This window comes from Gopherus flavomarginatus, chromosome 3, assembly GCF_025201925.1.
Source record: "Gopherus flavomarginatus isolate rGopFla2 chromosome 3, rGopFla2.mat.asm, whole genome shotgun sequence".
In the NCBI taxonomy this organism is placed as follows: domain Eukaryota; kingdom Metazoa; phylum Chordata; order Testudines; family Testudinidae; genus Gopherus; species Gopherus flavomarginatus.
In genome coordinates this window covers 76,259,797-76,283,509 of record NC_066619.1, presented here as the reverse complement: position 1 = coordinate 76,283,509, position 23,713 = coordinate 76,259,797, and the positions used below count along the sequence as shown (strand labels likewise).

The 23,713-nt window shown below is 37.9% G+C and overlaps 1 protein-coding gene across 3 annotated transcripts in view; it reads right to left on the bottom strand.

Moving 5' to 3' along the window:
* HSD17B4 (hydroxysteroid 17-beta dehydrogenase 4) overlaps positions 1-23,713 on the bottom strand; it is a 116,679-nt gene that overhangs the window by 46,627 nt on the left and 46,339 nt on the right. For all 3 annotated transcript variants that reach the window (XM_050945751.1, XM_050945752.1, XM_050945753.1), the window contains 6 exons: positions 19,448-19,551; positions 17,934-18,170; positions 15,477-15,528; positions 11,537-11,608; positions 9,789-9,892; positions 1,463-1,528 (listed from right to left, as the gene is read on the bottom strand). In XM_050945751.1, the coding sequence (XP_050801708.1) occupies positions 1,463-1,528; positions 9,789-9,892; positions 11,537-11,608; positions 15,477-15,528; positions 17,934-18,170; positions 19,448-19,551 (635 nt within the window). The remainder of the gene's footprint in view (positions 1-1,462; positions 1,529-9,788; positions 9,893-11,536; positions 11,609-15,476; positions 15,529-17,933; positions 18,171-19,447; positions 19,552-23,713) is intronic.

The window sequence follows — 23,713 nt, the reverse complement described above, 5'->3', positions numbered from 1 at the left end:
TCAACTTGTAAATGGTTCTTTTGCTGGAAGGATTTTTACCTCTGTTTGCTGTAACTTTGAATCTAAGCCTAGGGGGCGGGTCCCTCTAGTCTATATGAATCTGAGTACCCTGTATAGCATTTTCCATCCTGATTTTACAGAGATAATTTTTACTTTTTCCTTCTTTAATTAAAAGCTTTCTTTTTAAGAACCTGATTGATTTTTCCTTGTTTTAAGATCCAAGGAGTTTGGATCGGTGTGAAGCCTCTCAAGGCAACCCAGGGGGTGGGGGAGTCTGAGGGGGGGAAAGGAGAGGGATAGTTAATTTCTCCTTGTTTTAAGACCCAAGGGGTTTGGGTCTGGGTTCCCCAGGGAAGGTTTTGGGGGAACAGAAAGTGTGCCAGACACTAAATTCCGGCTGGTGGCAGCGTACCAAACCTAAGCTAGTAATTAAGCTTAGAAGTGTTCATGCAGGTCCCCACTTCTTGTACTCTAAAGTTTAAAGTGGGAAAAACCTTGACAGACCCGCATGAAGACCACGTAAGCTTATTTTTACCAGCTCCAACATGATTGCTGAGTAATAAGATCAGCTGGGGTCTTTTTACTAACAGTCCCTAACTTTAAACATTTAGGAAAAAACAGATACAAATTTTCAAAAACACTGAAGTCACTTAAGAGCTTGCTCCCATTTTCAAAAGTTAACTTAAGCACTTAGGAGCCAAAGTTCCATTGGCAGTCAATGGAACTTCAGCTCGGAAAGGGACTAAAAGTTGCATTTGAAAATGGTACTTAGACACTTTTGGTAATTTCACTCAGAGTTCTCTTGATGGACTGCTGTTAGCTTCCAAATTTGTTTTATTATCTGTTGACCTTCAAAAAATGATGTAAGACTCATCTATTTATTCAGGCTTTTGCTGTGTGGGAAGTGATTGTACTTGAAGTAGTAAGAGTGTGGATCCTGGCAGAGGGAAGTGTAATTGGATTGACATTTTTGTCAAAAGGTTTCACTGTTTTCGTTTTTAATTTCTATACATGCAACCGGAGGTTAAGATGAGTGTATGCTTTATAAAACATTAACAATATTTTGACTGCGTCACTCAGCACCACTGTGTTCTGAACCACCACTGTTACTTTGTTCCATATCTCGTCACAGACAGGCATTGGTACAAGTTTTCAAAACTTCCTATTCTAATGAAAATTATTTTTCACAAATACAACATGACATACTAATCATTTTAGCTTCTTTCCCATTATACAGCATTTACATTAGAAAAACTTGATAAGATTATAAGCCTTACAAAAGCAAAGAAGATCATACATAAAAGTTTAAATATACACAGTTATGATATTCCAAAGCAGAACTCTTTAACTTTATTTTAGTGAAAATAGAGAATTTATTAAAATAAGGAGGGATGGGCGTAGGATATTTCCCCAAGTAAATCTGATAAAGAAACTTTCCTTCCTTAAAAAAGTAAAACTTCACCTGATCAGCTGTAGTGACATCAGAAAGTACAGCATCCGGTGTTCTATTAGGCGGGTTCACTGTTACCTGAATGGAAAAAGTTAGAATATTTAAATGCAAAAAGATCACTCTCCTTTACCCACCCTAAAAACATTATCAGATATGTTTAAAGAGAGCTAAAACCAATGATTTCTTGGGGATGGGGGTTAAAACGTATTTAAGGATAAGGAGAAAAAATTTCCACCACGCTCAAAAAAGTTTGCCTCAAGATTCTCTTTATGCATACAACATCAATACATTTTTGCCACAAATTTGTCACTGCAGAATAACACTGCTCTTTTAACATTGTACATTCCAGGGTCTTGCGTCATTTTACGAAAGCCAATAAGAATAACTAATGATCACTCCATTAGGTTTATAAACATCTGCTCTAACAACAATTTTAAGGCAACACACACCAAGCTATAAAGTGATTATTGATCCTAAAGCATTAAATCTGGTTTATACTTATACAGCAGACCATTTTAAATATATTTTTTCCAAACTAAATTAAAAAAAATAAAGCTCAAGAAAGAAGGCTATTGGTTTTTGTACAAACTAACACTTCCATGGTTTGATCCAACTTTGAAACCTATCAAAACCAAGGTTAACATTTTGGACCATAAATTGAAGAGGTGCGGGGAAAAAATGTTATTTAAATACTGCCTTATAACAAAAGCTTAACCAACTTTTTATAAAGTTCACTATATGAATGACTCTGGACCTTATCTTAGTTTTTCAAAGCCTCTGGCGTTTTATTCTTTATCCTCCCAATTACATGTTGCATTTTGAACCCTATCACTTGAAACAAGGTCCTATATGGCTTTGTTTTTCTGATTATGTAAATTGTAAACTCAACATGACAGTCTGTCAGACTCCATCTTAAATGGCTGATTTGTATGGAGCGAAAATATTGCAACTGGTTGAAAACTATTCAAGCAACTGAAATTTTTTCTTGAAAACCCACAAACTATTTACAATGTTAGATATATTTCTGACTTTTACCAATAGCAAGTCAGTTCTACAGTATATCATTGCCGTTATGAGAGGTGCACTAAAGAGAATCAATGCTAGTTTAACCCATTAGATGATATGAAGTTACTGACTCACTTTCCACAGCAGACACCCTAATTAGAGGTAGTTGGTGTATCCCAGGAAGCAGTGGGAGATACACTGAATTAAAGTGCTGGCACAGTAGCATATTATGCAGTGTGTTGCCTTGCCTCTAGTCAGGAGCGGCGCCAGGGTTTTTGGTGCCCTAGGTGAGGGTCCTTCCGCGCTCCCAGTCGATGGCAGCAATTCTGTGGGGGGGGGGGTGTCCTTCCGTGGCTCCCGGTCTTTGGGGCTCTTTGGCGGCGGGTCCCAGAGCAAGTGAAGGACCTGCCACAGAATTGCCGCCGAAGACCCAGAGTGCGGAAGGACTCCCCATGGCCAAATTGCCACCAAGGGTGGCAAAATGCCACTCCCCCAAATCCTAGCGCCCTAGGCGACCACCTAGGTCACCTAAATGGAAGTGCCGTCCCTGCCTCTAGTCAGAAGCCTAGATAATAAAGCGAGACTCCCACCACTAGGCTAATGGAGAATTAATGGGCAAAGACATGAAAACGTTTGGTGTGGGAAAGAGCAAGACATAGAAGCACTATGGCTGGATGGATTCTGGCCTTGATCCTAAGTCTACTCATCCCCCGACAGAAGCAGAATATAAGGAAATGCTTTAATATAAATTGCAAAAAACTGAAAAAAATCGCATTTGACGTTTGATCTGATGTTCAAATTCTAGTAATTCTAGCTTCAGTGTACTGAGCCTGTACATGAAGCAATTAAGACAGAGGATTCTTTGCCACCAAAACATAGCAAAGAGTCTGTGATGTGGACAGACTGCTTTATCTGTGCTCTCTTCTCCCATGAACTGATTCAAGTGCCTCTTCACCCCTGTGGAAGAAACAGTGTGATTATGAATTGGAGGAATTTCCCCCTCCGTATAGAGCTTTCCACTCCCATGGAAGAGCAAGATCTTGGGATGTAACTTCTGTGCTCCCTTCTGTTTGAGTTTAGGCTGGGACTATTCCCTAGGGATCAGGGTGTGCTAGAAGAACTTCTCCTGGCTAAAGACTACTTACTCTAACAATATTAGAACGATTATCTTCTAACTGAATAAATAGCAATGCCACCACCTAGCGCTTACATGGCCCTCTTTATCTGCAGATCCCGAAGTGCTTTATAGGATCTTAACATCCTTTTCCCCCATTTCACATATGGAGAAACTGAAGCATAGAGATTAAAGTGACTTGTTTAAGATCACCAGCAGGCTAGTGGCAGAGTCGGGAATATAATCCAGTTCTCCTAACTCCCAGCCAATTGTGATGTCCACTAGGCTACATAGAATAAGTAGGAATACCAAACACATCACCGGACACCGCCAATACCATACCAAGTAACCGAGACCGCTGATCAGGGAAATAACCCACTCCCTTCCCTGACGGACCAAGGGATGCACCCCACCCATGTACTTATCCACTCCACTGATACTGACTTGGACCCCTTATTCATTCCATGGGTGGCGTACCCGAGCCCACTTATCCACTGACACTTTAAAAACTCTTGCACCCCAATCTGGGTCTATGCTGGTTATGCGATATGTATGTATCTTTTCATTCTTACAAATGATATCTGTAACCCCCCATAACCCAAGCCTGACCCCAGATGTACAGTACCTTCCCTCTCAACCTGTGTATATTCCATTTCAACCATTCACTTTAATAAAAATTTTATTTGCTTTCAGACCTAAGAGGAAAGAGATAAGGTAGAGGATAGTTCTGGGTAATTGCTTTTTTGTCCCAAGAGCTGGCTTCTCTGTTAATGTGTACATAGGGTCAATGCAGGGTTCCATGAAGTGGCATGGGATTAAGTGTTTTCAGTATGCTGTAACATTTATATGTTGCATGAGCCATAGCAAGAGGCTCAGTGTCTCGGTACAGGGTAGTGATTGGGGCATGAGAGCTAGCTGTTTGAGGCTGTAAAAGCAGCAAAGAATCCTGTGGCACCTTATAGACTAACAGACGTTTTGGAGCATGAGCTTTCGTGGGTGAATACCCACTTCCTCAGATGCATGCATCTGAGGAAGTGGGTATTCACCCACGAAAGCTCATGCTCCAAAACGTCTGTTAGTCTATAAGGTGCCACAGGATTCTTTGCTGCTTTTACAGATCCAGACTAACACGGCTACCCTCTGATACAGTTTGAGGCTGTTAGTAGGTCAGTAGGGGTAACTGGAGGAAATGGCAAAGATCATCTCAGCCCCATTTCACAGAGGAAACTCCTCAGCTGTGTGTCATAGAAGTTCACAATTCAGGGGTCTTACATTCCCAGCTGCTGTTAAACAATCATACAAACAATGAAGTGGGTGACTTTTCTCAGTCTGTGTTTGCTCAAAAGTTTGTGATCCCATCTCTTGAGCACAGGCCTTATTAGAATCATCCATGCCTTTGCCACTTCAGAACACTACAATGGAGCTACTCCTTAAATTAACTCAGAAACTGAAGATGGCACAGGAAGTGGTGGCCAGCTTGATAAACACAGTGCATTTTGCCATGAATACATGATAGCAGCGCTCCAGAATTTGCATGGCCTGACTGTGGATTTCCATCTGATTCTGTCTTATTAAGCCCTAACTGGCTTGAGACACATGAAAGACACCACCGCTCCCACCATTTAACACTGCTTTAGATTACAGGAGGTGTTCAAGCTCCAACTCTTTTAATACATGACAGAGGGAGCTGTTCGCAATGTGTTCTGTATGAGGACCCCTACCTTAGAAATTCACTAGCATTTCTGGTCTGAAACTGCTTGAAAATTTGTGGGCAACCTAAGGGATACACCGCCACGCACTTCTACTTGGACAAGGCTAATGTTGAGGAGATTAAGTTGTAGATTTTAATTTGGGAGGGATCCATATTTTTTAGGAAATGAAGGGGGAAAGTATATGATTTGGGACTAGATTCTTGTGTGTGGAGAAAGGCTGTTTGATTTGCTATTTCTGTTTGTGTCTTAACACAAAAATACAATTAACTATCACAAGGGTACCTAGAGCCTGGAATAGGCATTCTTTTCATCTTTTATATACATTAAAAATTAAATAAAATCACTTATCACACTCTAGGTCTAAGCACACACCACACATTACAATCAAAAACTCTGTGCTAGATATTATAATACTGACTGTAGAGTACTGAGGTAAAGCGATTGAAAGATTTGACAATAATTACAGTAAATCCAGAGGTAGAGTTTAGAACAGAACTCATGAGTCAGTCTCTCAGTACTCTGCTATAATCTTGCACATCCTACCTTTATATCTAGATCACCAACAGCTGAGACAAAGTTTAACATTATTGCATTATCAGACATTTTCCTACAATTTTCATATTTGGCAACTTCCCCATATCTTGTAAGACACAGTGTTTGTAGCAAATACATAGCCCTATAAGGAATTATATAAAAAATTAAAAACCATCCAGACAATCCAAGTTATATTCCATCCTCATCTGGATTTCCCTGTATGTTAAAAAGCCTCAAGGATAAAGGATTTATTTGTTCATTTAGTGAAACTAAGGACAACAATTTATTCATTTGTTGTGATGTAGAAGGATCACATACAGACAACACTACATCAGTGTGATATTAACAGAGAATAATTTTTCTCAATGTTAACATAAGAAAACTAAATACCACCACTACTTCCTAAACAAGAATCAGTACTATATAATTTTAGTCTAATTTTTGGCCCAAAAGGTTTTTAATTTATTATCTAATTTCTAGTGGGCCTGTGCTTTTCTTACAAGCACCATGTTAGACAAAAAAGTCCATGAATGTTGAGCTGGGCCACTAATACCACCACTACTGACTTTAATAACAACTCATTTGGGCTGCTGTGTTTAGAAACATGACCTCACTGAAATCGGGTTTATGATAAAGTGTTCTGTTAAATTTGTCTAGGAGACATTGAAGAGTTGTGCCCCTATGTAAAACAAGCATGATTTATCAATTTTCTGTTTATAAGTATATGATATATTTAGAGACAGCTTTACCCCACACCTTCTGTGGTTGGGTGAACCTCAAGATTTGAGCTTGAGATTAAGAAATCTGAACACAGTGCATAGAGATCTAAAATCTAAAAAATCAAAATGCACATCTAAAATCAAAAAGATTTTTTAGCTGGTCAATTTACTGCTTTTGAAGTTGAACTAATATCTCAGAAAGCAGCCCACATGGGACTATGGATGTACTATCACAGGCCCTTGATTACAAACTGAAAATAGATTATCTTCTATGGTGCAGTGCCTACAACATGGCAAAGTCCACATGGTTATTATGTATTTTTACTTGTCTTACAGTGCTGCCTATAGGCCCCGATCTGGAGAAGAGTCCTATTCTACTAACTGTCCTCCTTACCATTTCTTATTTACATGCCATGTTTTTCCACTCATTTAGATGAACAGCTGCTTTACCCATTTGGACTTCTGTTTAGGGCACATACACAGTAAACCTCACTGTGCCATTGTATGTCACTTGCCAACTACCTTCCAAGATGCTAGTATTTCACTCTAGATAATAATCCAGAAAGAGAGCAGAGAAAGCCAATATTATTTCTTTTTCTGCTTCTGAAATCACACACATAACTGCATCAGTTTAGAAAGAGCTACATCTAGAGGTTTTTTCCATGAACAGCATGTTCCGCAAGCCATTTTAAACAAACAGGAGGAACACCAGTTGTTTGAAAGCTGCTTAGCTGGGAATTTCATTTTTTACTAAACATGCAAACATTAAAAACATTCATAATATAACTACATACGAAATCAAATACTATGGGGCAAAGATCATAGGAAGTCAAGATTACATTAATCAAAATCAACACTTATTGTTTTGTATTCCCCTCACCCACAACTGATTCTGTGTGCATGCTCATAGGTGCATAACTACACTGAAGGCCATTAAAGTCTAGATTTCTGTCATTACAGTTTAGAAGAAGAAAGGTTCAAAATACTTCCTTTAACTCAGTAATTCTCAAACTTTTGTACTGGTGACCCCTTTCATACTGCAAACCTCTGAGTGCGACGCCCGCCTTATAAATAAAAACACATTTACACCATTATAAATGCTGGATGCAAAGCAGGGTTTGGGGTGGAGGCTGACAGCTCACGACCCCCTGTGTCATAACCTCGTGACCCCAGAGGGGTCCCGACCCCCAGTTTGAGAACCTCTCCTTTAACTAAAAGAATGTGTATGGTACATGGTACAAAGTACTGACTAAAGGGATAAATCTGTAAAGTCTTAAGCACATGGGTAACAATGGGACCACTCCTATGAGGGCAGTTATTTGTGTCATGTTACCATCTGCATTCAAAAAATGGCTCAATTTTTTTCCTGTAGAAAAGAAAAGCATTTGATAGTGGCACCTAGGTATATATTCAAGTGCTAGGATGATAAAATGACAAAGCATAAATTTTGCACAGGACATAAAACAACCAGGACCCCTTGATTCAAGGAGATTCAGTATAAACCAGGGATCGGCATTCTTTGGCATGCAGCTTGCCAGGGTAAGCCCCCTCGCAGGCCCGGCTGGTTTGTTTACCTGCCGTGTCCACAGGTTCGGTTGATCACGGCTCCCACTGGCTGTGGTTCGCCACTCCAGGCCAATGAGGGCTGCGGGAAGCAGCGCGGGCTGAGGGATGTGCTGGCCACCGCTTCCCACCGCCCCCATTGGCCTGGACCGGCGAACCACAGCCAGTGGGAGCCTCAGTCAGCCGAACCTGAGGACACGGCAGGTAAACAAACCAGCCCGGCCCACCAAGGTGCTTACCCTGAAGGGCTGCCTGCCAAAGGTTGCCAATCCCTGGTATAAACCAACAATAAAGGAAGGAACAGTGAAAAAGTCTGTGGAGGGGTCTAAATCTCTGTGCTACTTGTAAAGAGAGAAAAAAAATAGTAGTTAGAAATCCTGCTCTTCAAGTTGGTCTACAGGAGAGGTTGCACTCTCAGAATCTAATACAAAGAGACTCAAAAAAAAAAAAAGTTCTTTACACTGGATTGACTTTAGATGTTCTGCAAGGCTTTTGCTGCCCTAGATATTAATACAGAGATTTCAGAGATTTCTGAAGAGTTGACAGATCAAAAGGAAAGTGAGTAAACAAATAAAACATTTTCTTTCAACTTCTAGCAAAGAACTCTGCACCCCTCCTTCCAGTTATGGAGACCGTAATCAAGTCACATTGGGGGCAACCAAACAAAAGATGTGAGGCAATCACAAAAGTGCTATACAGTGCCTAAATTAAGATTGGCCTCATCAGAGGGTCTCAAACTGGGGGGCTGTGGAATGTATTCTAGGGGTGGGTGTGAGAAACTTCAGGGGAAAAAAAAAATCTACTGCACACATTTTACCCATAGCAATGAATAACTAGCAACGCTGATTCCCTCAAACATATCAGTGGAGGAGGGGTCTACTTAAATTATGGACAAATCACACATTTTTCAGGGGTTGGTCAGGATATGAAGAGCAAACTTTGCAGATGTGTTCATACAGTTGCATACTCCATGCCACCCTTACTTCTGCATTTCTTCCGGCAACAGCGCTGCCTTCAGAGTGAGGCGCCAGAGCCATCCAGCCGCTCAGCATTGAAAGCAGCGCAGAGGTAAGGGTGGCAATACCGTTAGCCCCCTAAAATCGACTTCTAACCCCCTTTTCAGTGGGACCCCCCCAGTTGAGAAACTTTGTGCACTTCTGTATAATTTTACCCTATATACTTAAATGGCTCTGTTTGAATCAATGCCTTACTGTTTTTAATATTTAGTGAGAGTTGCATGTTGATTTTTTATTACTGGCATATGAACTTATGTGGCGGGAGACAGCGGAACATAAACTACTACAGACACAGAGAAGGGCGCACAATCAAATACGTTTGAGAACCACTAGCCTACATCATACTCTGAGATCAACATAACTGTTGCCAGCTTGGCTAGTGAACAGATGATTCCCTCAGAAGACGACCTGCAGCCTAAGTTCACAGACCTCAAAAGTAAAGACCAGTTTAGACTGCAATTATGAAAAGCTTCTCCCACTTTAATCAACCACCTCAAACTGTACCACTCAGGCAATTCAGTCCTGAAAGATTGTTCCAAATCTGCTTGTGTCTGTCTTCTGCTGTGTCATTCCCAAGGTTCCTGATCATCTCTAATCAATATACTAATTATTTTTCTTATATTATATTCAGTGAAAGACAATAGTTATTTCATCTGAAATACATTTAAAATTTACCTTCGCCTTTTCTGATGTTCGTTTTCCACCAAATCCTCCAGCTCCAACAATAAACAGAGAGAACTGATTATAGCACAACAGATCCTTTCCACAATAGGTGTGAACTGGAAGACAATACAAAATGAGAGGTTATATTCTCTTTTTTGAATACTCCTAACACTTACCCCTCTCAGAGCCAATGGATATTGAATAGCTTTGTTTTATATATGCCAGTATTCATCTCCACAAGTTAGTGGACAATGTCCTCACTTTTGAATGGCACTGTCATAAATCATTTCCTAACAAGTGAAGATTAATATCCTGTTTAAAACTACACTATTATAGATGCTCTTTAAACAAAAGTATTAAAATGAAAAAATGAGCTATCAAAATGCTGATGACATAAAAGTGCTAAAAAATGGTTGACAACACACAAAGTGCTGAAATTAATGTTTATTTCAACATTTCACACATCATTAGCCACTTATTTAAATACTACAGAACTATGCCATAAAAAGTGACTTATTAGAAGCCATTAACAATCCCTGTTCACAACCTCATACACAACAAAGCAGCACTAATACTGTATGTGGAAAAAGCAACCCCAAAGGAAGATTTAATTTAAGGTCACTTGGTTTTCTTTTTGTTAAAGTCACTTTTGATTTTGCTGAACTTGATTTATAGTTACTGAGGTGAAATTGAAATCTCTCTATTTCCAATTTATTCTCACTTATTATTCCATTAGGACACAGACCAGCATTCATACTTAAACATATTGCCAATAGCGCACCACTTCCACTTATACTGAGTGCCTAGTTTCTTCCATAATCAGCTGACCTTTAATGACCCAGACCAGAACCTTTAGGTCTGTTACAGAAATAGACAGACTCATTTGGATAATGGGCCCAAACCTTGGCTTTTCAATCGTTCCTATGTGGAAGTAAAGCATAACTAGAAGGATTTGGTTGGGGAGCAGTTAGCTTTTTGCCAGACTGAGTCATTAACTGTAAGAAACAGGAAAGGCAGAGGTCAGGAATAAGTAGTATTATTCAGAGGTTTTGAGGAAACAGTAGGGGAAAATTTGTAAAGGATTCATGTAGAAATCTAAACAGTACATTACCTCAAAAAATCTGGTGGTTTATTCCCTATTAGTCTCATTCTAAAACCTGAACTTCCCAACAGTCATGTTATACCATAACCATGTCCCCAGAAATCAAGACACATATTTTGTGAAAGAAAAATACAAGTTATGGACTTCTTGGGCCCACTAAATTAATGCATGAGCAGAAAAAAAATTAACAAAAGAGAATGAAAACATTTCAGGATATATAACTTGAATTCATGAAAGGACATCCTTTAAGTTGACCGTCAGTTTAATTAGATGTTGGATTTTACACACACATCTTTTTAAGAGAAACACAGTTCAGGCTAGCCAACTTCAGATAAGACTGTTTATTAGAAGTAATAGCTTTTTTTCTGTTTGTGTATTCAGCACCATCTTTCTGCTCAGGGGGCAGGAAGACTACTGAATCTTCTGTCGACATTCTCTCAAAAAGGAGAATGCGTAATTTCAGAATTTATCTATTCCAAAGAATAAGGCAACATGCACATGACTGCAAATAAGTTCCTTTCTCAGCAGTCACTGGGCCATGTGGCACAGAATCTAAGAATTTAAACTGATTTTAGGCTGAAAGTTATTGTTAGCATAGGTTAAATTTTGAGACTGTCAGCTTTGATTGTGTCTCTTTAATAAATTACAATATGGTTACCATCTAAGAGAATAACTGCTCCTGAGCCTTTGTCAAGGATATCAGCAATAGTTGATTCTGAAGTTAATGGTCCTGAAAGGAGAGAGAATAGGAAAACACGTATGTTGTATTGTAATTTAAGACCTTTGTACTACAACATGAATTTTTTGCAGGAGTATTTTAGCAAAGCCAATTACAAATATTCCCAAGTTTGTAATCTACACAAGCCAAGTTTTAGAACATATAAGTTAAAAGTAGTTTATTTGTAATACATTAATACAATGCAGGTGAGGTTTTTGTTTAAAATGTCAGTTAACAGGAACTGGTATGTGTTTAGACCCCAATCCTGTAACTGACTCTTGAGTTCATTCAGAGCCCCACTGAGTTTGAGAGGCATCTACCTGGGTGGAGATAGTTGCCAGACTGAGGTTTTAAGGCTTACCTAAATGGTGAGTTAGCTTGTGGCAAACCAGGATGTGAATCTACAGTGTACTAATTTGCCTAATAAACCATGCTACCACGCACTAAAAGTTCCATAGTGCACTTCGACATACTCCTATTTCAAGCAGCAATATATCCAAGTGCAGTATGAAACTTTTAGTGCGCAGTAACAGAGTCCACATGGCAACACTAGCACACTGTACAGTCACATCCTAGCTTGTTGTGCACTAACTCATTATGCAGACAAGCCATTAGTGTCTACCAGAAGTTATAGTGCACTCACATCTGGAATATTTATGGTTTAGACTGACTCATTAATTTCACAGCAATAACTGTTTAAGGGTTCTACTGGAAAAGACATATGAATAAGCTTCAACACTCAGACACATTCTAGCAAAAAACAGGATAACTGGCTAGGTGTGCCATGGAAGAAAAACAGGCATATACTGCAAAAGACTATTGTGAGGCTTACTATGCCCCACTGAAAACCATGCTTCGGTCTGAAAATATTTCACCTCTTATTTTTAACAGTAACAGCTAAAATTATAATTGATAGAAACAATTTAACTGCTTTTTTTCTATTTGTCTTCTTGATGCATTTTGTGTAAAGTTAATTAAATTGTTTCTCCACATTACAAATACTTTCCTTTCCTCTGAGTTTCACACATAAACAGAAAGGGAGAGAAAACAAATTATGTTTTGTGAAAGATAAGAAAATTTAATTATAAAACCACAGAAACTGTCAGGTCACTGAGAAGCAAAAGTAGCACCTGAAACCACTGCCAACATCTGTCTCAAAATGAAATAGGTTGCAAGCTGATTGCCCGTCCTTGAAAGCAAAGCATGCTGATGAAGCGCATATAGATTGTAGGTGCTATATAAGTGCAAAACATAGTGGATCAAAAGTAGACACTTCTAAATACACACAAAATATACTGTTTATCTCAGCCCTTACAGTAGGTCCACTTCCCAAAAGCAACTATTCAGAAAACTTGAAAAATTAATGGTTCTCTGCAGTCTTAAAGTTTTGTACTTCACATTAAATCTCCTACTACTTCTCTTTTATTTGCAAGGAGTCTTCTCCCAGAGAACGTAGACAAGTTGTATCACATATACTAATTATTTGGTGTAGGAAGTGCAGAGTATTAATTTAGCTATTTCTTATGTCCTCTTTCTTTATCCAGAACGCTAACGCTACAAGTGGACCAATATTACCTATCATATTGCACTACAACTAGTAATGCTGAATGTCAAATAGCAGGAAAGTGTTTGGTTTACTGTCTTCTCGTGTCACCGGTACATAAAAATATAATTAAAAGAGCTTCTGACTCAGCAACAACACCTTAACTATCAAGTACTGCAAAAAGCTCTAGTTAAAATGTTTAGCCTTTATCAGGCTAGGGGCTTCCCCCCCCCCCCCAAACCCTTTTAACACAATCCATTTTCAATTATTAAACCCAAAATGTTCAAAGAATCGGGCTCTTAACCATCACAAGCTTTCTTATCACTCAAAGTTATAAAATACAAGATTTTAAGCATGACTTGAACATTGAAGCCAAGCTTCTCTCAAGCGTCTCTGGTGTTCTTATCCTGAATATTTTACAATTTTAGACCTTTAGGGAGGCAAATGAAAATTCTTGCATTTCAACAATTAAAAAAACAAACCATTTTTACATATAGGTCTATGCCATAATATGCATTGTGTGTGTACAATATCATCTATTTTTTGGTGTGTGTACCAGGAAATCCAGCAAATAGGGCAAATACATTTTTAAAATAGATTTATTTAAGGTCCGGAATGAGATATTAGGAATTGCCTTCTGAGAGTTCTTAAGAAGTTTTCAAACCAACAGCAGCTCATGGAGACAATCCAGGAGAGGAATTGGTGGCCAGTATCCTATGCAATATGATATTCTATTTTTTGAGATGTTATTGTTTGAAATCTGTTGACAGATCTGGAAACAACTTAAATATGAGCCTGAACAATATGATCTTATTTACAGAGTCCTGTCAATTAATGGAGAGCATGCCATCTTTCCTGCAAGCAATAAAGAGCTCAGGTGCTTCCTTTCGCTCTCAGAAGCAAAAAAACTAGTTTATCCGTGGTTTATTTGGTTTCTTCTCCACTTGCTCTTATCTCTTTCTCTGGAGAATTTCTCAATACCACTTTACAAATAAATTCACATATATTCGGCAACCAGTACTGGAATTGAAAAAGATACAGTGAAGGGCAACAAAAATGATTAGGGGTATGGAACAGCTTCCATATGGAGAGAGATTAAAAAGACTGGGAATATGATAGAGGGCTATAAAAACATGAATAGTGTGGAGAAAGTGAATAAGGAAGTGTTATTTACTCCTTCACATAAACCCAAGTACTACGGGTCACCCAAATAAATGAATAGACAGAATGTTTAAAACAAAAAAAAGGAAGTACTTCTTCACACAACACACAGTCAACCTGTGGAACTCTTTGCCAGCGATGTTGTGAAGGCCAAAATTATAACAGGGTTCAAAAAGAGAGCTAGGTAAGTTCATGGAGGATAGTTATATCAATGACTATTAGGCAGGATGGGCAGTGATGCAAAACCACGCTCTGAACATCCCTAGCCTCTGTTTGCCAGAAGCTCTGAGGGGACGACACAGAGTGAATCACTTGATGATTGCCTGTTCTGTCATTTCATCTGAAGCACCTGGCATTGGCCACTGTCAGAAAACACAATATTGGGCTAAATGGACCAGTGGCCTAACTCAATATGGTTGGTCTTATCTTTGTAATTAGTGAAGTTTTATAATAGACTATAATATATAGACTCTCTTTGGACATAGATTATCCATTAATACATTTTTCAATGAAAATTTTGAAGGCAAGGGATAAGTGTGTCTTTGTTCACATCTCTATAAAGTCAAAAGCTTCTCGCTCTTACCGACAGAATTTGGTCCAATAAAATATATTATCTCACTCAGCCTGTCTTTCTAAAATTAAAACATACTTAGCTGATTTCATTCTTTAAGTCTCACAGACACAAGGATATAAACAATATAATAAAGTACAGTTTCTGGAAACATATTCTGACAATTTGTGATATCAACTCCCAGAGGTAATTAATTAAGTCTAGTTAATAAGTTGATCATGAGCTATATATAACACATTGTGAAGGCACACTAATTTATGTTTAGTAAGCAACTGAATATTCTTTTTCAGGCAGCTCAGCAGAAAGCCAATTGTTATCTTGTTTTTACTAAGTACGTCACAACAAATACAAACTATAGTTTTTAGACAAAAAATAAAAATAAGAAAGCATCATCTGATCAGATTTTTATTTTTTTTTTAAACAGGACATCTGACTGGAAAGTTCCAACACCAGTATGATAAAGCCACACACACAAAATACAGAGTAAATTTGTAACAGAAACCAGTTCAAAACAATGTATCCATATTTCCATATGTAATGCTGATACAAAAGAAAAGTGAACTGCAGTCATGGTGACTATGAAACCATCAGAGTAAAGGACTGACCTGAAGTTGGAAGTGGTTTATATAACTCCAGATATTGCTCACCATGCAGTACCTGTGTAAAGATAAGCAGCACTATAATGACAATCAGTATCATTTGCCACCACTTCCCCTATCCCCGTCATAAGCAAATACGTAGATACAGATATTTTGGAAATGTGTTCAGAATGAAAACATATTGCTACAAAATAAAGAGAAGTGAGAAATTATATCAAGATCTTTCCACATTTGGATATTTTTAGCTGCACCAAGGCTACAAAAATACCAGTCAAAATTGATGAGATCATTATTTCAGAATATTTTGTTATGTTACTTTGAGAGTAGGAATTATGTTGACACACTCATCTTTGGAAGTTGTTGGTAACAGCCTAAAATCAAGCAGCCCTCCACAATCAGTCCTGACTTACAATCACACAGTATTTTTGTGGAACATACTGAGCATGGGGAGGTCCAGGTTGGATATTAAGGAAAACTTGCTAATTAGGGTAGCAAGGATAGTTCATTACCATAACAGGTTTCCTAAGGTAGGTGGTGAATCCCCACCCTTGGAGGTTTTTAAGAACAGGTTAGCAAACACCAGTCAAGGATTGTCTATGTATACTTAATCCTGCTTCAGCCAAGGTGGATGTACTTGATCTTTTCAGGTCCCTTACAGCCCTACAATTCTATTTTCTAAGATTCTAATTATGAAGAAGCCATCAAAAAGATAAATATGGGCAATTTTATAGCCAGGTTAATCTCTGTCGTCTACCCCATCATGTGTCAATAACTCAAACAGAATAAATCAGTTAGCATGAGCCTACACAGACATCAATTTATAAGCATTTCCCATTACTAAAAATTTGAACACTCCAAGCTGCAGAACTTCTTTTCTAACATCAGAAATTATCTTAAAAGAAAGTGTATTCAAAACAGAACGCCAAAGAGATGCATAGCAGTGAAAATTTCAGATTTCCTAAATTTTAAGTAAATGTTAAAATATTTCAGGCATATTTATGGTATCCTTTTAATCCCTGACAAAATTTCTGAAGTGGAATCTAGTTTTCATAACGACGAGCACCAAACAGTAATGATTAACTGTTCATTCACTCCTCTTGAGTATCTATTATAGATTCTCAATTAGCAACAGATTTCATGCTAAGCAATGTGATTTCACTGAATAATACCAAGTTCCTAGGTTTAAAATTACTTTAAAAAATAGTTCAGGTGTAAAAGTAGACATTTTAAAAAATGCATTAACAAATATCCCAGCTATAATTCAGTGCTTTGAATGTTCAGTGTTACTATATGGGGTTTGAAGACAGATAACACTGCAGGGGAGATTACCGAAGAGCCTTTTGACTGTAATGTATTTTAATGTATGGGACCAAGGAGAGAGGAAGGATAACATATAGCTCTATACCACCATTCCCAGGATGCGGATAATGGTATATTGCTCTTCTTCCCTTAGCCTACGTGTAGAACATGGTAAGAATAATAGACACTACAACCTTTTGAGGGGGCCTCCCTCTGTTTTGTGGAGCACTATGTTTTTTCCTTAGCTTCTCACAAACACAACAGGACATCCCATGTGCAGTCAACAAAGGCCAGCAGCAGTGATTCTGGTTAATACATATATAATGTTAGGGGTTTGGCCATCTGGTGTTTGGATTTTGTTTGTTTGATTTTACAGGAAACTTCAGAGTTTGACGTCAAGACAGCTATGAAAAAACTCATGGTGTGGCAGGATTGTGACAAAAATAACACAGCCATTTATATAGCTTTCTTTAGTTTTTATACAGACCACAGTCCCAGTACGGAAAATGCTGTAAATCTTACATTTTTAAGCTTCTTAAAAATCATATTTCAACTATGAAATACTAAATTTCTTATGACATCATATTCTTGAAGAATGCAGCTTTATATAATTTATACTTGTTTAATATACGTGTGTGTGTATGTATATATATATATATATATATATATATGTTTGAAGAGTGTGTGCACCCCTGTACATTATCAACTAAATAAAAAAAGCAAAGATTACACCTACTGTACTTGCTTTCTAGATTATCTATGATAGAGAGCTTCATCTTGGAAAGAGCAAAAGAAATTGCTAAAAAATAAAATCCCTCCATTAACACACAAAAAAGAGCGAGATAAAGGATTTTGGTTTTTAATAAGGAGGACATTGCTCTTCAAGCAAGATTCCCACTTAAAAAAAAAAGAGAGCAATACACATGTGATTCATAAGCAGCTTAAGGGGAAAAAAAAAACCCCACAAACTCTATATCAGAGAGGTAGGTAACTCATTTCAATACAAGTTTTGTCCAGGGTTGCAAAAAATAAGAGCCTGTTACTTTTTCTTTTTCTAGAACAGCGATCTCTGAAGTTTTGGTGTATATACTGAGCCATTTCAATTACAGTCAATTTATATAGCATGCAACACACAATAAATTGCAATGTCTAAATCATACAAACCTTTGTGAAGTCCATGTTAAGTCCTGGAACACTAGAAAGTCCACCATCCCACAGAGATGCCTGAGCTGGGATGACTCCAAAGGTAGGTAAACAACAGAACTCTTCACTGCCTTCGAAAACAAATTTTAGATGGTCTGGATCCTTGGTCGACATTCCCACACCAAGAGCGTACAAAATCGGTTGCAAGTGAGTATAATTATACACCACTGTGGGCAACTTTTGGCCAACACATTTGCTCTGTGGATTAAAAATATATAGTATAATTCAAAGTTAAATGCTATGTAGTATTTGATTTCAATTTACTTTCTGCAGGAACAATCATCATATAGCCGCAACATAATATATTAACAGTCTTGCTATGATTACTTATATGTAGGACTGTCAAGTGATCCAAAAAGTTAATCATGCAATTCAAACAATTATTTGTGCGATTGGCTGAACAAGCAGGAGGACTAGTGGACTTGTAGGCACTGAAGTTTTACATTCTTTTGTTTTTGAGTGCAGTTATGTAACAAGAAAATCCCTACATTTGTAAATTGCACTTTCATGATAAAGAGACTGCACTACAATACTTGTATGAGGTGAACTGAAAAATACTAATTCTTTTATCATTTTTACAGTGCAAATATCTATGATAAAAATATATACTTTGATTCCAATTGCAAACAGAAAACTATATGAAAACATCCAAAATATTAATAAATTTTAAATATTGTTTAACAATGTGATTACTTGCAATTAATCTTTTTTAATCGTGATTAATTTTTTTAGTTAATCATGTGAGTTAATTGCGATTTATCAACAGCCCTACTTACATGCCATGTCACAGGGAAGATATTTCTGAAGAAGAACTGAAGTGGTATGTTTTTTTTTCCCTTTAAATATACTCCATAACAATAAATATATTGTAAGGATGCCCTGTCTATATCATGGTAGAATATATAGCAATGAAGAACCGCATCCTGCAAATTACACTATGCAGTATTTCAAAGAAAAACCACATTACAGTGGACAGCTCAATACACAATCATGATTAGCACCATAATAGACAGCTCATCCCACCTAGAACTTGTGGGTGGGGAAATCAGCCACGTGAAAGATAAGCACTTCACAAAGAGCCTTGTCTGTCAGGTAAAAAAAACAGAGATGTGGTGTCTTCACCATCATTCTGAACAATATCCTATTTAGGGTATCTGAATGCTCCAAACTGCAAGATGTGGTAAGTATTATAGTTTAATCTATATATCTATATCTATATCTATATCTATATCTATATCTATATCTATATCTATATATATATATATATAAACTTCAGAAGTTCTACAGCTAATTAGAGAAAATAAGAGGAGAATAAGGCGCAAGTTTATTATTTCTGCTCGAGTTCACATCTAAAAAAGCAAACTTTAGAGAAAGCAAGCCCAAGCTTCTGATCACACACCGTGAGCAAGCTTGTCCTTGCTTTGGGTCGTTTGATAGCTACAAGATGAGTACCTTGCAGAAGCATTTTTACTTACTGGGTCAAAGCCTGAAGAAGTGGATCTAGTATAGCTTGTGGGATTCATGGAAACTCCTTCAGATTCTATTTGACTTAGCACATCATTCAATATGCTTACCGACTCTGGAACAAATAAAAGGGAACAAATGATTTAAAAATAGCCTAAGAACCCTGCAAAAATCTGCAAAAGTAGATCCCTCTTTCAATGACATATGGGAAAAATAAAAAATGGGGGCAGGGGTGATTCAATATAGACAGATTTCTCTAAACAGATTTTAGTTCTGTACCTTAGTGATGCCTACAAACCATGTGTGGCAATTACATCCTACAGGTGTTCTACTGGCTCTGCACTCAGTAATGAGTTGTGATTTATATGATGAAGGAAACAATATTTATTTCAAGCACGTGTCTGGAACAAATAACTGGTGCTATACAACATTATCTTGGTCAGGCAACCAAGTCCATAACTGAATATTAAATTCAACTTCCCCAGCACTAACATGTTAAGAGAAGACATCTTGCACACCGTTTACTAATTCTGTCAAAAGACAGGATTTGATAACTAGTGCACATTTTCTCCTCTGCAGATTTATTTCTTTTGGGTATTCTAAAATCATGTTTTCTATCAATCATCCTCCTGTGCAAGCTGAGGTAAACAGCAAGAGAAAGTTGAAGCTAGAGCAATGTCATGATTTCAAGAGGCAGATTACTGCACAACAAAGTGGGTCAGCACAAAGTATATGTTGTATATGTTCAGTATGCTGAAAGCATGACTATCTCTCTGCCTCTCTCACCTGACCCAGCAAGGGTTGCTCAATGCCACGCCTGGGTGAGATTCAGGCATTGATGAGCGTTTGCTGGCAGAAACTCAATCTGGATAAAATCACTAATCCCAAAACCAAACCGTTAAAAACAGGTCTCCAAAAGATTGAGAGATTGGTTTAAAAAGAGATTTTTAAAAATCCCTATTTTCCTCCTTCCTGTTGATTTTTTCACTCTTAGAGGAAGCTATTGTCCTTCTATTTGTGCATGATCCCCACAGGTACAAAATTTAACCTTAGAGAGTAGCTTAGCCTCAATCCCCTTGGAAACAATGCGACGTGGTGGCCATATTTGCTGGAGGCAGACTGTTGCTTCAGATCCAATGGGAAATGGTGGCTAGTTTGAGTAAAGGCAACCCTAAAGTTATTAAAACGTTTGTTTGTGCCTCTCTTAGGAAGGGTGTGTCTCTCTCAAATGTTACTAGAATCTTTAAATCTGGGGGTGGTTTTGTTTCCCCAGCAGCTGCTAGCCAACCACAGAATGCCCCTCCCATTTGCCTCTAGCTAGAAGACCGAATCAGTTTTTCAGATGAGAATCTTGCTACCATGATTCATGCTGATGTTCTCTTAAAATGAGATTCCTGATATGTATTTTATATGGAACTATGCATTAAGCATCTGGAGACTTATGCTGGTACAGAAAGCTGAAGCCCAACTTCTAAGTGGTGCATCTTGGCTGGAGCACATGATACCTGTGCTTTGGGAATCATTGCTCATTGGTATCTGGATGAAATTTAAGGTTAGTGATTTGGGGACCCCCCCAACTGTAAAGCCCTATTTCAGCAGTGTAACACTAATGGCAAAAAAAGTGAACATCATTCTGGGATGTATCAGCAGGAATGTTGTAAGCAACACACAAGTAGTAATTCTTCCACTCTGCACTGATAAGCCCTCAACTGATTATGCGTCCAGTTCTGGGCGCCACATTTCAGGAAAGATGTGGGCAAATTGGAGAAAGTCCAAAGGAAGCAACAAACATGATTAACGGTCTAGAAAACATTACCTATAAGAGAAGATTGAAAAAACTGGGTTTGTTTCATCTAGAGAAGAGAAGAGAAGACTGAGGGTGTCCATGATAACAGTTTTCAAGTACATAAAAGGTTCTTATAAGAAGGGTGAAAAATTGTTCTTCGAAACCTCCAGGGATAGGACAAGAAGCAATGGGCCTAAATTGCAGCAAGGTAGGTTTAGGTTGGACATTAGGGAAAAACCTCTTAACTGTCAGGGTAGCTAAACACTGAAACAAATTGCCCAGGGAGGTTGTGGAGGTTTTTACAAACAGGTTAGACAAACACCTGTCAGGAATGGTCTAGTTATTACTTAGTCCTGCCTTGAGTGCAAGGATCTGGATTAAATGACCTATTGTGGTACCTTCCAGTCCTACACTTCTACGATTCTAAATGGCCTGGGATCAGCCTGTTTGAGATACTTGTGTCTTTCCATGCATTACTACCACAGTTGTGGTCAGCAGCAGCATTTGACCTGGATCCACTTTGAAAGGGCAATTGGTAGAGCATTCTCAATGAGGGGCCCTCAGCTTTGGAACTACATCCTCTGTTGGGTACTCTCCAATCAGATTTGTTCATCTTCAGAGCACATTGCAAGGCACATTTATGTATTCAAGCTTTTGGGGGTGAGGAGAGGGAAAGACGGAGGTTGACTTTTGTAGGGCGTTGCTGGGTTTGTAATTTGATTAACTGTTCTTTAAATTCACAGTGAAGACATCTAGAGTGTGAGATATGCCTGTTAGTCTGGCACTGAACTTCTTGAGATATTTATTGCACAGTACCAAGTGTAAGTTAATATATATATTTTTTTAGTATGTTTTTCATGACTGTTTAAAAACAAGATCGCTTTTAAAAGATGCTCTTCAGATGTCTGAAAGGCTTTAAGTAAGCCATTAAAATATTATCACTGCAATCAGGTGTGAGAATGGAGGGTGCTTTTGCTTTGTTTTTAAAAGAACACTATATTAAATAAAGGATCAATTTCAATGTTATGAGCAGTTTGCTCACTAAACTTATACCGTGAAGAACCCCACAACTGGCCAATATTCTTCCTATTTTCTGAAAGTACAGCTACAGCAGTGTGCAACTGCTGTGTCTCAACACATTAATTCACTTTAATCTCCACTGACCTGCTGCTGCCTGGCATAGGAAACAGCAGTCCCACCTACAGCATTAGATTTACAATGATATTTTAGCCATTGACTAGACATGACTCATTCCTGTTATGCAAGGTTATATTTTCAATGCATCCAACCAAGACTCTGAGGAAATTAGATTATATTAAATGTCTGATATTTTATATTTAAGTGTCTTGTGAATGTTATCATCATGTGAATTAACAGATTGTCAAATTGAAAAAGACATTACTACATCAATAACATTAAAATTAACATATATTTCAAAGTAAACTACTTTGTATTATACAATAATTAATTCTTACTTCAGAAGAATAACTGTTTGTTTCTAGCTGTATTCTTAGCATATGGCTGGCACTCCATAAATTAATTTTGTATGTGTATACACACACACAAACATATATAAGGTTTACAGCATATTATTTAGGTTGCAAAGTCAAGCTCTTGAAAGTTAGGAGATGCCAGATTTATAGTTGCTCATGCAACCTTATGTCTGCCTCGCCTAACTCTCTCTCCACCCCCATCCAGAAACTTGGGAGCTCCTGCACCATCTGGTGTCTTCAGATAATAGAGACAGGCCACTAGGGTCATGTGCTAGGCCACAGGATAATCATCCCAGTTCTGCCACATATACACAAAGCTGAGAGTTAACTAACATGCTTAATTAAAAAAAAAAAAGTCATATTTGTATTTAGTTAAAGGTGTTTTTTAAAAGCGTTTAGCTGTGCTGTGGACACACCTTTGCAGACCAATTGTGTAATCTTATTGCCTTTCCTCTCATAATCTCTTCCCAGAGTGTGATTACCCACTTTGTTGTACCATGCATGGAAGCAGACAATAAGCTCTTTGAGGCTCAGACATGTGCCAGTTAGCTATCTGTGAGGTCACTACCTTACTTTTGGGTGCTGTAAAAAACTTAAGTTTAAAAAAAAAAAATGATTGCCATGTAATGATCTTTAGAAGGAAAATATTTCTGCCCATGCAGTAGCTCAAAGACATAAATTAATACGGAATTTGAGTGTGTTGCCTGAATGGCAACAAAATTTTTCATGTTGAAATTATGTCATCATCCTTTTGTTCCTCATAAATTGAGTGTGGGAGGAGATTTTAATGCAACAGAACAGAACACTCAACTTCATTGAGGTTACATGGGATGTAAGTTAGCGCATATGATCTGTTTCAAACTTAGTGTTTTTTTCTTTTCTTTTTTAACAAGGGGAAATACTGTTCAGTGTATAAATAACCAGTAAACAGATATCTGAAATCTAAACTGGTAGGAGGAGAACTCATGGTCCTTGCCCCATACACCAAGGAAGACCAG